The following is a 13,966-nucleotide window of genomic DNA, read 5'->3' as shown; positions in this document are numbered from 1 at the left end:
TTTAATTGTAGTTTTGCTGTGTTGAGGTAGCTTTACTAAAGCATTGCCGGTTGAGACCGAGGTATTTGTCCGTGACGCATTCATCTGTTCAGTACAGTAATCACTCCCAGATCTAGAACTACTGTAACGTGGGGGTGCGTCAAAAACACCCAAGGGAAACCATTTACACCAGTCCCAATTGTCCTGGAGAAGATGGTGGTGAGTCACCATCTTTAACCACTAGTCCGTGTGGTCAAGGTGCCCACAGTGCTGTTAAGATAGGAAGTTACAGGGTTTTGACCCAGCAACAATGAAGGAACGGCAATATATTTCCAAGCCTGGATGGTGTGCGACTTGAGGTGGTGGTCCCATGCGCTTGCTGCCCTTGTCCTTCTAGGTGGTAGAGGTCGCGGGTTTGGAAGGAGATGTTAAAGCAGCCTTGATGAGTTGCTACTGTGCATCTTGTACACACTGCAGCCACGGAGCGCCAGTGGTGGAAGGAGTGAATGTTTAAGGTGGTGGATGGGGCTACTTTGTCCTGGATGGTGTTAAGCTTCGAGTGTTGTTGGAGCTGCACTCATCCAGACAAGTGCAATTTCTTCACACTCCTGACTTGTATCTTGTAGATGGCGGAAAGGCTTTGGGGAGTTAGGAGGCGAGTCATTCGTCACAGTATACCCAGTCTCTGACCTGCTCTTGTAGCCGCTGTATTTATGCGACTGGTTCAGTTAAATTTCTGGTCAATGGTGACCCCCCAGGATATTGATGGAGGGGATTTGAATGTCATGGGGACGTCTCACCTATTCAGCTCTTTTGTCCATGTTTGGACCAAGGCTGTAATGAGGTCTGGAGCAAAGTGTTCCTGGCAGAACTCAAACTGAGCATTGGTGATCAGGTTGTTGGTGAGAAGTGCGGCTTGAAAGCACTGTCGACGACACCTTCCATCACTTTGCTGATGACTGATTGTAGACTGATGGGGCAGTAATTGGCCAGAATGGATTTGTCCTGCTTTTTGTAGACAGAATGCACCTGGGCAATGTTCCACTTTATTGGGTAGATGCCAGGGTTGTAGCTGTACTGAACAGCTTGGCAAGAGGCGCAGCTAGTTGTGGAGCACTATAGCTGGGATGTTGTCGGAGCCCATAGCTGTTGCTATATCCAGTGCGCTCTGCCTCTTTCTGGATATCATAGCATGAATCAAATTGGCTGAAGACTGGCTTCTGTGATGTTGGGTGCCTCGGGAGGAGGCCGTGATGGATCATCCATTCGGCCCTTCTGGCTGAAGATGGCTGCTGCCTCCCCCTCCCATTAGTTAATTGTCCACCTCCATTCACGACTGGATGTGGCAGGACTGCAGAGCTTTGATTGGATCTATTGATTGTGGGATCGCTTAGCTTTGTTTATAGCATGCTGCTTCAGCTTTAGCATGCATGTAGTCCTGTGTTATAGCTTCACCAGGTTGGCACATCATTTTTAGGTGCTCCTGGCATGCTCATCTACATTCCTTATTGAATCGGGGTTGGTCCCCTGGTTTGAAGGTAATGGTAGAATGAGGGATATGCCAGGATAAGAGGTTACATATTGAGGTTGGATACAATTCTGCTGCTGCTGATGGCCGACAGCACCTCAAGGATGCCCAGATTTGAGCTGCTAGATCTGTTCTGAATCTAACCCATTTAGCATGGTGGTTGTGCCACACAACATGATGAAGGGCATCCTTAGTGTGAAGATGGGACTTCCTCTCCACAAGGACTGCAGCAGCCACTCCTACCAATACTGTCATGGACAGATGCATCTACAACAGGTAGATTGAAAAACTCATCGATTGATACAAATAGATAAGAAATGCCTAAGTTAACACTGTCGACAATTGTTATCAAGGCACTCACGGGAATGGCAAACTGGGAGGCAGCAGAAGTCTCCCTCTAAAATACTCAGCTTCTCCTCCTCTAAAACTTGCCTCTTGGACTAACCTTTTAGTCAACTAATATCTCCTCCTTTGGCTCAGTGTCCATTTTTTTTTTTGAGGAAGCACTTTGGCATATTTTTCTACTCTTATAAATGCAAGTCGTTATGTTTTGAAACATTTTGAAAAGCCATAAATGCCAAGTATTGTTATTAAAGAAGTGAATGTCTTTGCGTGAAGGGAGAAGAAACTTCTAATATTACACTCACTGATTCAGCAGCACTTAAAGGCCCCAAGTTTCCACACGCTACAAAACGGGCGCCCCTCCGAGCTGGGCGCCCGTTTTCCGCGCCGAAAACAGCGCCGGAAAAAACCCCGCGACTCTGGAGCACCCTGCAGCTCCATGGCAGCTTGGCGCGGCGCCCAGGGAGGTGGAGCCTACCACTCGCGCCGATTTTGTAAGTGGGAAGGGGCGGGTACCATTTAAATTTGTTTTTTTCCCCCCGGCAACCCTGCGCGAGCGCGTTGGAGCGTTCGCGCACGCGCAGTGTGAAGGAAACATTGGCACTCGCCCATTTTTGTAGTTCTTTGTAGCTGTTTAATTTTTGAACATTTTTTAATAAAAGCACATTACCCTTCCATGATCAGCACTGAGGCTTCTTGCAGCAGTGAGAAAGCTGCAGGAAGCCTCAAAGTTGAGGCAGCCGTTTCCCGACGCGCCCCCCCCCCCCCGGTCAGGAATGGCTGCCTTAACTGGTGAGGCTTCCTGCAGCCTTCTCACCCGCCCCCCCGCTGTCGGAAACGGCTGCCTCCACCCCCCGCTGCACCACCATCGGGAACAGCTGCCTCCACCCCCTCCCCACTGCGGTCGGTCGGTCGGGCCCTCACTCCTCCCCCCCCCCCCCACCCACCCCCCCACCACCATCGGGAACAGCTGTCTCCACCCCCCGCTGCACCACCATCGGGAACAGCTGCCTCCACCCCCTCCCCACTGCGGTCGGTTGGTCAGGCCCTCACTCCCTGCCCACCGTCGGGAACGGCTGCCCCCCCCCCCCCCCCCCCGTCGGGAACGGCTGCCTCAACTTGAGGCTTCCTGCAGCATTCTCCCTGGCTGAAGCACTTTCACACAGGTAGGAAGATGGTTTATTTAATCTTTTCTTTGCTTATAAATTTTTATTCAGGTTGGATTTATTTGTATAATATTTGTAGAAGTATAAATAAGGATTTATTGTAGAATTTAATGACTTCCCATCCCCCCCCCCCGACCTTGTTCTGGACGCCTAATTTGTAACCTGCGCCTGATTTTTTAATGTGTAGACAAGGTTTTTTCAGTTCTACAAAAATCTTCACTTGCTCCATTCTAAGTTAGTTTGGAGTACATTTTCACTGGAAACTTTGAAATCAGGCATCAGTGGCCGGACACGCCCCCTTTTGAAGAAAAAATTCTGTTCCAAAGTGAAACTGTTCTGACTAGAACTGCAGAAAAAAAAATGTGGAGAATTGCGATTTCTAAGATAGTTCGTTCTCCACCAGTTGCTCCTAAAAATCAGGCGCAAATCATGTGGAAACTTGGGGCAAAAATCTCTAATTTAACACTCAGTAAAGCTTGCATCTGCTGCCATCAAGTGGCAACTAAGTTGCTTCAGGTGGGTTCACAATTATAGTGCTTATTTCGGATACTTGCTTATCCCATTCATTTTTCGTGCTCATGGAAGAGGCATGTGATACCCCCATTTACTCAAGAGGATCTACAGTCGCAACCCATAACAAACAGACATCAGAACTCCTCTTGGGAGGAGTTTTGCCTGGTGCCCTTAAATGCAACATGCATCTGTTGTTGCCGAGTATAAAAGCAGAGTATGATAGCAAGAGAACTCGGCTATATTAAAATCACTTACAATTAAAGTGGTTCTGTAATATAAATGCTGTATGAGATCTGAGGAACTTCCTCAGAAAGCCCCCACCCTCAACGAAGTAGAAAATAAATTAATTCTTACGAAACTGCATGTTTAAATGCATCATAAGCTCCATATCCAGGCCTTCTGTACTTCTCATCGAAGACCCAGGCTGTTCTCTGAAACAGACTATCCAGCTGTTCATCTTTAGTGTACTCAAGCACCTCTGCCACATGTCGCAAGATGCTATACACCTGTTGAGAAAATGCAAACATGAAGAAAAATCTGTTTCAATCAAGGAGAATTGATTAAACAGTGATGGCATGTATTTATTCTTTAACAAGGGAGGGATACCAGAACTCCCTGCGATTTAAGTTCAGGACTTCAAGGGTTAATTACAAATATGCAGCTTTCTCCCCGTTGTTTTAAATATAGGGAAGTACTGGATCTACTGCGGCAAAGAGGGGATTGGTATGTTAATAAGATAGCGAGTGTAACCGTTATCAATAATGACAATGTGACAATAGACAATCCATTATTTTGTTTCATGGACTCCAGCAGGGCATTCACAGGAGTAAGTACTTTTCTTGCAAAGACAAAAAGGTCTGTCTTGTAAGAATTCACTCTTAGAGTGGTAGTATCCGGTTTAATTGGCAGCCCTACTAACCAACCCCCAGACAAAGGAGGGGCTAGAGGTCAACCCACTCCCTCCAGTTCCAGCGAACACAAGGAAAAATGACCCAGATGTTTGAAGGCATTTGGTGACGTCTGCTGCGAGAGAGACAAGTAAGGCCCAGGTAGCTCATCAAGAATAGAGCTCACCAAGGCCCAGTCTGATTCAATGCCAAGACTGATCAAAACCAAGTATATTTAACCTATCAACAAGAGAAAGGCAGTGTGGTTTATTGATTTTTGCTTATTTACGAGGAGGGATCGAGGTGGAGTTGTTTTAATGGTTATAACCGTACATTCCTTTAGTGACTTAAATAAAGCTTAACAATTTGTATCTGGCCTTGTCTCATTTAAGTGTTAATCAGTCCATCTCTTGGAAAAATGAAGACGCACATGTGAGGGCACTTACAAGGATCATGCTATCCATGTTATATCCTACCAATCGGTTACGCTATTGTCTGTCTAGATATTGGGTAGCAAAAGCAAATGCCTAATCATGAGGGACAGAGGTGTACTCATGGGAGTGACTGGTGACACTAACCCAACAGAAAATGTTGGTCTGCTGTAGATATTCTAACAGGCTTGAACCCATACCCTCAAACTCAAAAGGCATGAATGCTACCAACTGAATCAAGCTGACATTTTACAGTAATATTTTGATCAGCTACATGGTAAACTTTATTTGGTGCTCTTCCAGCAAAATTGTAAACAATGCGTTTAGTGTAATTAGGTTTTTGCTCAACTAACCAACCAAGGAAAACAGCCCCACCACGCTTTTACGTATCCAAGCCTTGCACAATCTGTCAATTACAGGAAACTTGGTCCAGCACCACTTTACAGTGGAACCTATTAAACAATTAAAATTTTCATTCCACGTTTATTTTTTTAGTTCCTGGGATGTAGGTGTCGTTAGCAAGGCCAGCATTTATTGCCCATCCCTAATTGCCCTCGAGAAGATGGTGGTGAGCAGTCGTCTTGAACCGCTGCAGTCCGCGTGGTGAAGGTACTCCCATAGTGCTGTTAGTGAGGGAGTTCCAGGATTTTGACCCAGTGACTATGAAGGAAGTGATATATTTTCAAGTCAGGATGGTGTGTAACTTTAAGATGGTGATGTTTCCATGCGCCTGCACTCCTTGTCCTTCTATGTGGCAGAGGTCGCGGGTTTGGGAGATGCTGTCGAAGAGGCCTTGGCGAGTTGCTGCAGTGCATCTTGTAGATGGTACACACTGCAGCCACGATGCACCGGTGGTGGATGGGGTGCCAATCAAGCAGAGTGCTTTGTCCTGGATGGTGTTGAATTTCTTGAGTGTTGTTGGAGCTGCACTCATCCAGGCAAGTGGAGAATATTCCATCACAATCCTGATCTGTGCTTTGTAGGTGGTAGAAAGGCTTTGGGGAGTCAGGAGGCGAGACACTCACCACAGAATACCCAGCCTCTGACCTGCGCCATTTATGTGGCTGGTCCAGTTAAGTTTCTGGTCAATGGTGACCCAAGGTTTTAATGTTGGGGAATTCAGTGAAGGTAATGCTGTTGAAAGTCATGGGGCTGTGGTTAGACACTCTAGTTATTCTAGAGATAGTCATTGCCTGGCACTTGTGTGGCGCGAACGTTACTTGCCAATTATCAGCCCAAGCTTGAACGTCATCCAGGTCTTGCTGCATGCGGGCATGGACTGTTTCATTGAGGAATTGCGAACATAACTGAACACTCTGCAATCATCAGCGAACATCCCCACTTCTGACCTTATGATGGAGGGAAGGTCATTGATGGAGCAGCTGAAGATGGTTGGGCCTAGGGCACTGCCTTGAGGAACTCCTGCAACGATGTCCTGGGATTAAAATGATTGGCCTCCAACCACCTTCCTTTGTGCTAGGTGTGACTCCAGCCAGTGGAGAGTTTATCCCGATTCCCATCGATTTCAATTTTACTAGGACTCCTTGATACCACTCGGTCAAATACTGCCTTGATGTCAAGGGCAGTTACTCTCATCTCACCTCTGGAATTCAGCTCATTTTTCCATGTTTTGACCAAGCCTGTAATGAGGTCTAGAATCAATTGGTCCTGGCGGAACCCAAATTGAGCATCGGTGAGCAAGTGCCACTTGATAGCACTGTCGATAACACCTTCCATCACTTTGCTGATGATTGAAAGTAGACTGATGGGCCGGTAATTAGCCAAATTGGGTTTGACCTGCTTTTTGTGGATAGGACGTACCTGGGCAGCTTTCCACATTGTCGGGTAGATGCCAGTGTTGTAGCTGTACTGGAACAGCTTGGCTAGAGACACGGCTAGTTCTGGAGCACAAGTCTTCAGCACAACAGCCGGAATATTGTCGGGGCCCATAGCATTTGCTGTATCCAGCGCACTCAGCTGCTTCTTGATATCACGTGGAATGAATTGAATTGGCTGAAGACTGGCTTCTGTGATGGTGGGAACCTCAGGAGGAAGCAGAGATGAATCATCCACACGGCACTTCTAGCTGAAGATAGTTGTAAACACTTCAGCTTTGACTTTTGTACTCGTGTGCAGGGTTCCGCCATCATTGAGGATGGGGACGTTCACGGAGCCTCCTCCTCCTATTAGTTGTTTATTGGTCCACCATTTGGCACAAATCCCCAGATGTTAGTGAGGAGGACTTTGCAGAATCGACTGGGCTGGGCATGCCTTTGTCATGTCCAAAGCCAGTGCCGAGGTCGATGCCAGGTGGTCCGTCCGGTTTTATTATTTTTATTGTTTCCGTAGTGGTTTGTTACAATGGAGTGGCTTATTACAATGGAGTGGCTTGCTAGGCCATTTCAGAGGGCAGTTAAGAGTCAACCACATTGCTGTGGGTCTGAAGTCACAGAGGCCAGACCAGATAAGAATGGCAGATTTTCTTCCCTAAAGGACATCAGTGAACCAGATCGGTTTTTACGACAATCCGGTAGTTTCATGGTCACCATTACGGATACTAGCTTTTTATTACAGATTAATTTAATTAACTAAATTTAAATTCCACAGCTGCCGTGGTGGGATTTGAAATCACATCTCCTGATTATTAGTCCAGGCCTCTGGATTACTAGTCCAGTAACATAACCACTATTCTACCGTTTTCTCCATTTAAGTAATTTGTTAGGCATTTTATGCTTAAACACCATGCACCTTATTATTTTGTGGGGTAGTGTATTGGCAAGGAAACAATCTATGCCAGAGCCTGGTAGTAAACCTGTATAGCAAGCTCCCTATCTCAGTTGTGACATTAGCAAAGGCAATACAGGTACACAGAAATTTATATATAAAAGTTAATGCATTAGTGTTACCTGCGGTCATAAAAACCTACATAAAGTCACAATCTAGACATCTGATTATACAGTAGATAAGATACTAAATTGTCAACTGTTGGTGCTGTATAGCCCATTTCTGCAACACCAAACTTTTCCATCCAATGTATTAAATACATGTGAAGAAGAAAACACTTACAGTCTTGGACTTGGTAAACTTGTCTTCACATTTTATGGTTTCTTCTTGTGAAACTCTGCGCTTAGACAAATCAATGTAACCTGAATTGAACAAAACAGATACAAAGCAATCAACCACAATGACCACTTATTCAGCCATCATTCGCCTGCTGTGAAGAGACAGTTCTAAAACAATCCATTAAGTTGAAAGCTGTACAGGAATTTTATGAAAATAAAATCAGGCTCCCACCATGTTTCCGAAAGTCAATGCCACACAGCTCAGGATAATCCTAAATTTCATGTGAACTCAAACTGAACTGATGCTTCAGCATTGGTTAGGGCTTGAACAACAACTTGCATTTGTACAACACCTTTAATGGACTAAAATATCCCTCGAACGAGGATGACTTGCTTCCACATGAGTTCACAGATGTTGCAATGAAGGATTCGATATTCCAGTCTTGAACTCCAGTTGAAAAGGGTAGAAGATGCCTGTGCGGGATTTTTTTTTAAACGTGTGGTGACTGTTGCACATTGGCCACCATGACAGAGCTAGGTCTTTATCCAGTGGCAAAGGTTAACCAGGACGACCGGAGTCCTGCTCTGCTGCACGGACCTAGTGCGTACACATATCGCAGTGTGGGTTGGCCCGCGCTGCCCCTGGGCCCTCAGCTCTTCTGGGCCCCATACCCTCATTTGCTGCATCTCCGCCACAAGCATTCACCGCATCTTCGCCATAATCTCTCTCCGCTCCTCCGGCACAAAACATTTGCCGAACCTCCGCCACGATCACCCAACGAATCTCAGCCACGATCCCTCAACACTCGCCGCACCTCCGCTTTACCAGGGTCCCACCAATGCTCCTGCCCACGCTCCAAACAGTGACCTGGGTCCTGATGATATCACCCAGTCGCCCACCTCAAAGCTGTTGCATACCTGGAGCAGCTCACGCTGGAATTTGTAGTGGTATGCCGCTCCAGCTCTTTTGTAGCTGACCTGTGGAGGTGTTCTCAGGTCGGGGGGGGGGGCCCCCACTATGTTCCAGGACCCGCCGTTCCAGCTCTTTCGTAGCCAACCTGTGGAGGGAGGTGTTCTCAAAATATCCCAAGGCGCTTCACAGGAACAATATCATACAAAATTTGACACCGAGCCACATAAGGAGATATTAGTGCAGGTGAGGTAGGTTTTAAAGGAGCATCTTAAAAGGAGGGCAGAGGGGCCTATGAATGGATTTCCATAGGCAGATGAAGGTACAGATGCCGATCGTGGAGCGATTAAAATCAGCGATGCACAGGAGGGTAGAATTGGAGATGTTGGACATTTGCAGGCTCGAGGAGGTTAGAGATAGGAAAGGGGTAAGACAATGGGATTTGAAAACGAGTTTAAGAATTTTAAAATCGAGGCGTTGCCGGACCGGGAACCAACATAGGTCAACGAGCATAGAAGTGATGGGTGAATGGGACTTGGTGCAAGTTAGGATATGGGCAGCAGAGTTTTGGATGAGCTCAAGTTTATGGAGGGTGGAAGATGGGAAGCCAGGCAGGAGAGCATTGGGATAGTCAAGCGTAGAGGTAATAAAGGGTTTCAGCAACAGATGAGTAGAAGCAGGGTTGGAAACGGGCAATGTTACAAAGGTGGAAGTAGGTGGTCTTGGTGATAGAGTGGATATGACTTTCGGAAACATGCTGGGAGCCTGGTTTTATTTTCATAAAACTCCTGTACATAAAACTCCCTCCTTAACAGCACTATGGGAGTACCTTTGCCACGTGGACTGCAGCAGTTCAAGAACGCTGCTCAGCACCATCTTCTCAAGGGCAATTATGGATGGGCAATAAATGCTGGCCTTGCCTGCATCACCTACATCCCAGGAACTAAATTTAAAAAAACATGAAATGAAAATTTAAATTGTTTAATAGTTCCATTGTAAAGTGGTGCTGGGCTAAGTTTACTGTAATGGACACTAGATTGTGCAAAGTTTGGATACATTTAAGCCTGGTGAGGCTGTTTTCCTCTGTTGGCTCATCTTGGAGTTAAATACAACATGAAGGTTACAAGCGGTCTGGCTCAACCTCAGAAAGTGGCCAGGGAGAGTGATGGAATCGGTGGCTAGGGAATGGAGTTTGTGGCAGGGCATTGAGACAATGGCTTCAGTCTTGCCAGTATTTAGTTTGAGGAAATTTCTGCTGAATGTGGGACAAGCAGTGTGACAAATCAAGAGATATTGGAGGGATCTAGAAAGACGGTGGCAAGTTAGATCGGAGTGTCATCAACATCAAAAGCTTAAAGTATGTAAAAAGGAAAAAAATATTCTGGAAGCAAATACAATCATTTTAATTACCTTATTTTAATATAAAAAGTTATTCCAATTACCTTTTGCACAGCAGATTTCATTATTTATTGCAAAGAAATTCACATTATAGTTTGTAACAATGGAAACTGGCAGGCAATGAAGTACCAGAAATTTTCAAACTTGTTCTCAAACCATTCCAGATTTGACAGATTTATTTATTATAGAAGGAATACTTCAAAGTTAGGTTGTTCCCTACTAGAATTACCAATCCAGTTGAGTAAACGCAAGCAGCATTTTTGATGACTAAACTCTGGACTTGCTTTAAATGGTAAAATGTCCTTTTAGGAAGCTGTTTTTTTTTAAAAAAACACAGTTCAAATACTTTTCTGTAAAGATTTATTCCGCCTCCCCTAAAGTTGTACACAATTCTTTAACCAAAATGGACAAGAAATTGGGTTGACACTCCAATATTTATTTCCTTTATGGGGAAATCACATCACTGCTGAGTAATTCCCTCAGCAATCCACCACATGGACACTTAAGCCAAATGGTTTTAACATGTAGCTCTTACAGGACATCTGGACATTAAATTACAACTTGAATTAACTCTAAATTCAGTTTTGTTTTTGGAATTCCATTAAAAAAGAGATTAGGCCATGTGTTATTGGTTAACTAGTCATCGGCTACAGACATTTTTATATGTAAATTTGTCCAAAAAAACACAAGCAGCTGCTATTAAAGAAAATAACTTGCATTTATATAGCACTTCTCACCCTCAGGATGTCCCAAAGCACTCAACAGCCAATGAATTACTTTTGAAGTGTAGGCAAACACAGCAGCCAATTTTCACACAAGGTCCCATAAACAACAAGATATTGAATTGTTTTTGCTAGTATTAGTAAGGGATAAATGTTGTCCAGAAGAACTCTCCTGCTCTTCTTCAAACAGTGGCATGAGTTCTGTACCATCTACCCGAGAGAGCAGATGGCACCTCGATTTAATGTCTAATCCAAAAGACAGTGCAGCACTGAAGCGTCAGCCTAGATTTTGCGCTCAAGTCCTACAGCAGGTCTTGAAATCATACCACCTGACTCAGAAGCACAAGTACTACCACTGAGCCAATGCTGACACTTGTCACAAGAAACAATTCACAAAAAAAGATTAACAATGAAAAGCTTGAACCACTAAAGTGGCTCCAATTACCCTCATCCATACTGCAAGCAGCCATAGGTTTAAAAATCTAGATCTGAAGAACACAACCTCTAGTTACTGCATTACCTTTCTCTTTGTCCACTCGGATTACAACTACACATTCATTTCTACCAATGCGAATCAGTTTGTTGATAGATCGGATACGTCTCCTTGAAAGCTCACTGAGGAGAATCATGCCTTCAATGTTGTTGTATTCTAGAAGGCTGACATAGGCACCCATCTCTGCAATGGAGCGGACATTGACCATCACCACATCTTCCACCTCTGGAAATTTGTGTTGGTAAAACCGACAACTAAGAGCTGGCATTCTGAAACAAAGAAAAATAAATTGAATAATATTTTGGCATATCAAAAGGCAACAGAAAGACTGGCCAACTTATTGCTGCTGGCCTGCTAGATAATGTGCAGAGTGAACAGAACCCTAAAAATGATTGAGGGAGAAGAGACAAGAGAAAGAAGGACAAAACATTACAGGGTTACTACAAAAATATTGTATACTGGATGTACACAAAGCAGCACTGAAACGGTGAAAAGGCCTGTGGACAGCCACCACACAGTCGAGATGATAGCATTTTAGCCTGCGAGCTTTAAAGGAACTAAAAGGAATACAATACAAGGATAAAAAGACACTGCAGGAATATTTTTCAGAGTATTACATGCCCTTTAGTACATTACAGATTATAGAAGATCATGGCAATGAAATGTTTAGATTCCAGAGAACATGCTTTTTTACAGTATGTTTGGCTATTAAGGTAACTTATGAAAGCACAAACCAAAGATGTTTCAGTGGCTTCAATAAGTTCGGCTTGTCTGCAGCTTTAATGTACACGTCATTGTGCCCCAATATCTAGAACCACTTTATATTCATCTCCTGGAATAACACACAGTGCATATTTAATATATCATGGTTTCCCATTCCCCAATAGGTCAATGAGTTTAGCCAGTAAGAAGCTGAACTAAACAAAGCAGAATGAGCAAGACCCATGTTGAGTTGGATGATTCAAGCAGAGCTGCAGCAGGTTGTTCTTCAATTTGTCTTAGCAAGCTTGGATCAGTGAGGGGAAAATCAGGTTTCCAGTCCTGATTGTTATCCAGAACCACTGCCAAATGTGCATTGTATGGTTGATAATAGGATGCTGTCCAGTAAGCTTCTGACATTAACAATCAAGGTTCATGCTTGAATAGTGCTTGGGGGAAAGAGTGCTAGTACCTGGTACTGAAATGCAAGCTCATATTAAAGCCATCAATAATCTGGTAAAATATCATTCTACTTCACCAAATTTTGGTTAAGGAGGCTGTGAGGCTACAAAGACTCACAACTGTATGCCTCATTTCCTCAGTGATTTGTAAAAACAAGATTTGAAAGTAGTTGCTTATAATGCAAAACTATTCACTAACGTGGGCCAGAAAATGAATACTGTTCACGGACAACATTTGACATGAACAATCGCTATCCATTATAAATGCCAGCTAATGCATCTTGGGAGGACAAACACTGAGTGTGATAATAGCTACTTGAAAGTGTGATGCATGTAGATAAACATTTAAAAATACATTTTGGGTTTTATTAATAGAGTACAAGAGCAAAGATGTTATCCTAAACTTTAGATCAGTTAGAGTACAGTGTGTAGTTTTGGCCATCCCATTCTAAAAAGGGCATTCAAGCCATGTTACCTCGACACTTTACTATTCCAACACACTCCTGGCTGGCCTCCCACTTTCCACCCTACATAAACTTGAGGTCATCCAAAACTCAGCTGCCCGTGTCCTAACTCGCACTAAGTTCTGCTCACCCATCACCCTTGTGCTCACTGACCCTACATTGGCTCCCAGTTAAGCTCATCCTGGTTTTCAAATCCCTCCATGGCCTCACCTCTCCCTATCTCTAATTTCTTTCAGCCCCACAACTCGCTCCTCCCCCTCCCCTCCCGAGATATCTGCGCTCATCTCATTCTGCCCTCTTGAGCCTCCCTGATTATAAATCGCTCAACCATTGGTGGCCATGCCTTCTGTTGCCTAGGCCCTAAGCTCTGGAATTCCCTGCCTGAACTTCTTCATCTCTCTTTCCTCCTTTAAGCTGCTCCTTAAAACCTACCTCTTTGACCCAAGCTTTTGGTCATCTGCCCTAATGTCTCATGTGGCTTGGTGTCAATTTGTGTGTCTTATAATACTCCGGTGAAGCGCCTTGGAACGTTTTACTATGTTAAAGGCGCTATATAAATATAAGTTGTGGCTGTTGAGTGTATGGCATAGATTCACCAGACTGATACCAAGTGATAAACTGTAATTAATGAGAAGTTAAACCAAGTTTGCCTGCCAAGGAGGATGTAAAATATATACTATTATATCACTATTTGAAGAGCAGGCATTCTTGCCAAGATTCATAAGAACATAAGAAATAGGAACAGGGAATAGGCCATATGGCCCCTTGAGCCTGCTTCACCATTCAATATCATGGCTGATCTGATCATGGGCTCAGCTCCACTTCCCTGCCCGCTCCCCATAACCACTTATCGTTTAAGAAACTGTGTATTTCTGTCTTAAATTTATTCAATGTCCCAGCTTCCACAGCTC

The 13,966-nt window shown here is 44.3% G+C and overlaps 1 protein-coding gene across 1 annotated transcript in view; it reads right to left on the bottom strand.

Annotated features, from left to right (window-relative positions):
* eif2s1b (eukaryotic translation initiation factor 2, subunit 1 alpha b) overlaps positions 1-13,966 on the bottom strand; it is a 31,743-nt gene that overhangs the window by 14,456 nt on the left and 3,321 nt on the right. The window contains exons 2-4 of the mRNA XM_070878967.1: positions 11,459-11,700; positions 7,913-7,992; positions 3,883-4,034 (exon numbers count right to left, since the gene is read on the bottom strand). Of these exons, the coding sequence (XP_070735068.1) occupies positions 3,883-4,034; positions 7,913-7,992; positions 11,459-11,699 (473 nt within the window). The 5' untranslated portion in view covers position 11,700. The remainder of the gene's footprint in view (positions 1-3,882; positions 4,035-7,912; positions 7,993-11,458; positions 11,701-13,966) is intronic.

This window comes from Pristiophorus japonicus, chromosome 4 (assembly GCF_044704955.1).
Source record: "Pristiophorus japonicus isolate sPriJap1 chromosome 4, sPriJap1.hap1, whole genome shotgun sequence".
NCBI classification, from domain to species: domain Eukaryota; kingdom Metazoa; phylum Chordata; class Chondrichthyes; family Pristiophoridae; genus Pristiophorus; species Pristiophorus japonicus.
This window is presented reverse-complemented; position numbering and strand designations above follow the sequence as displayed.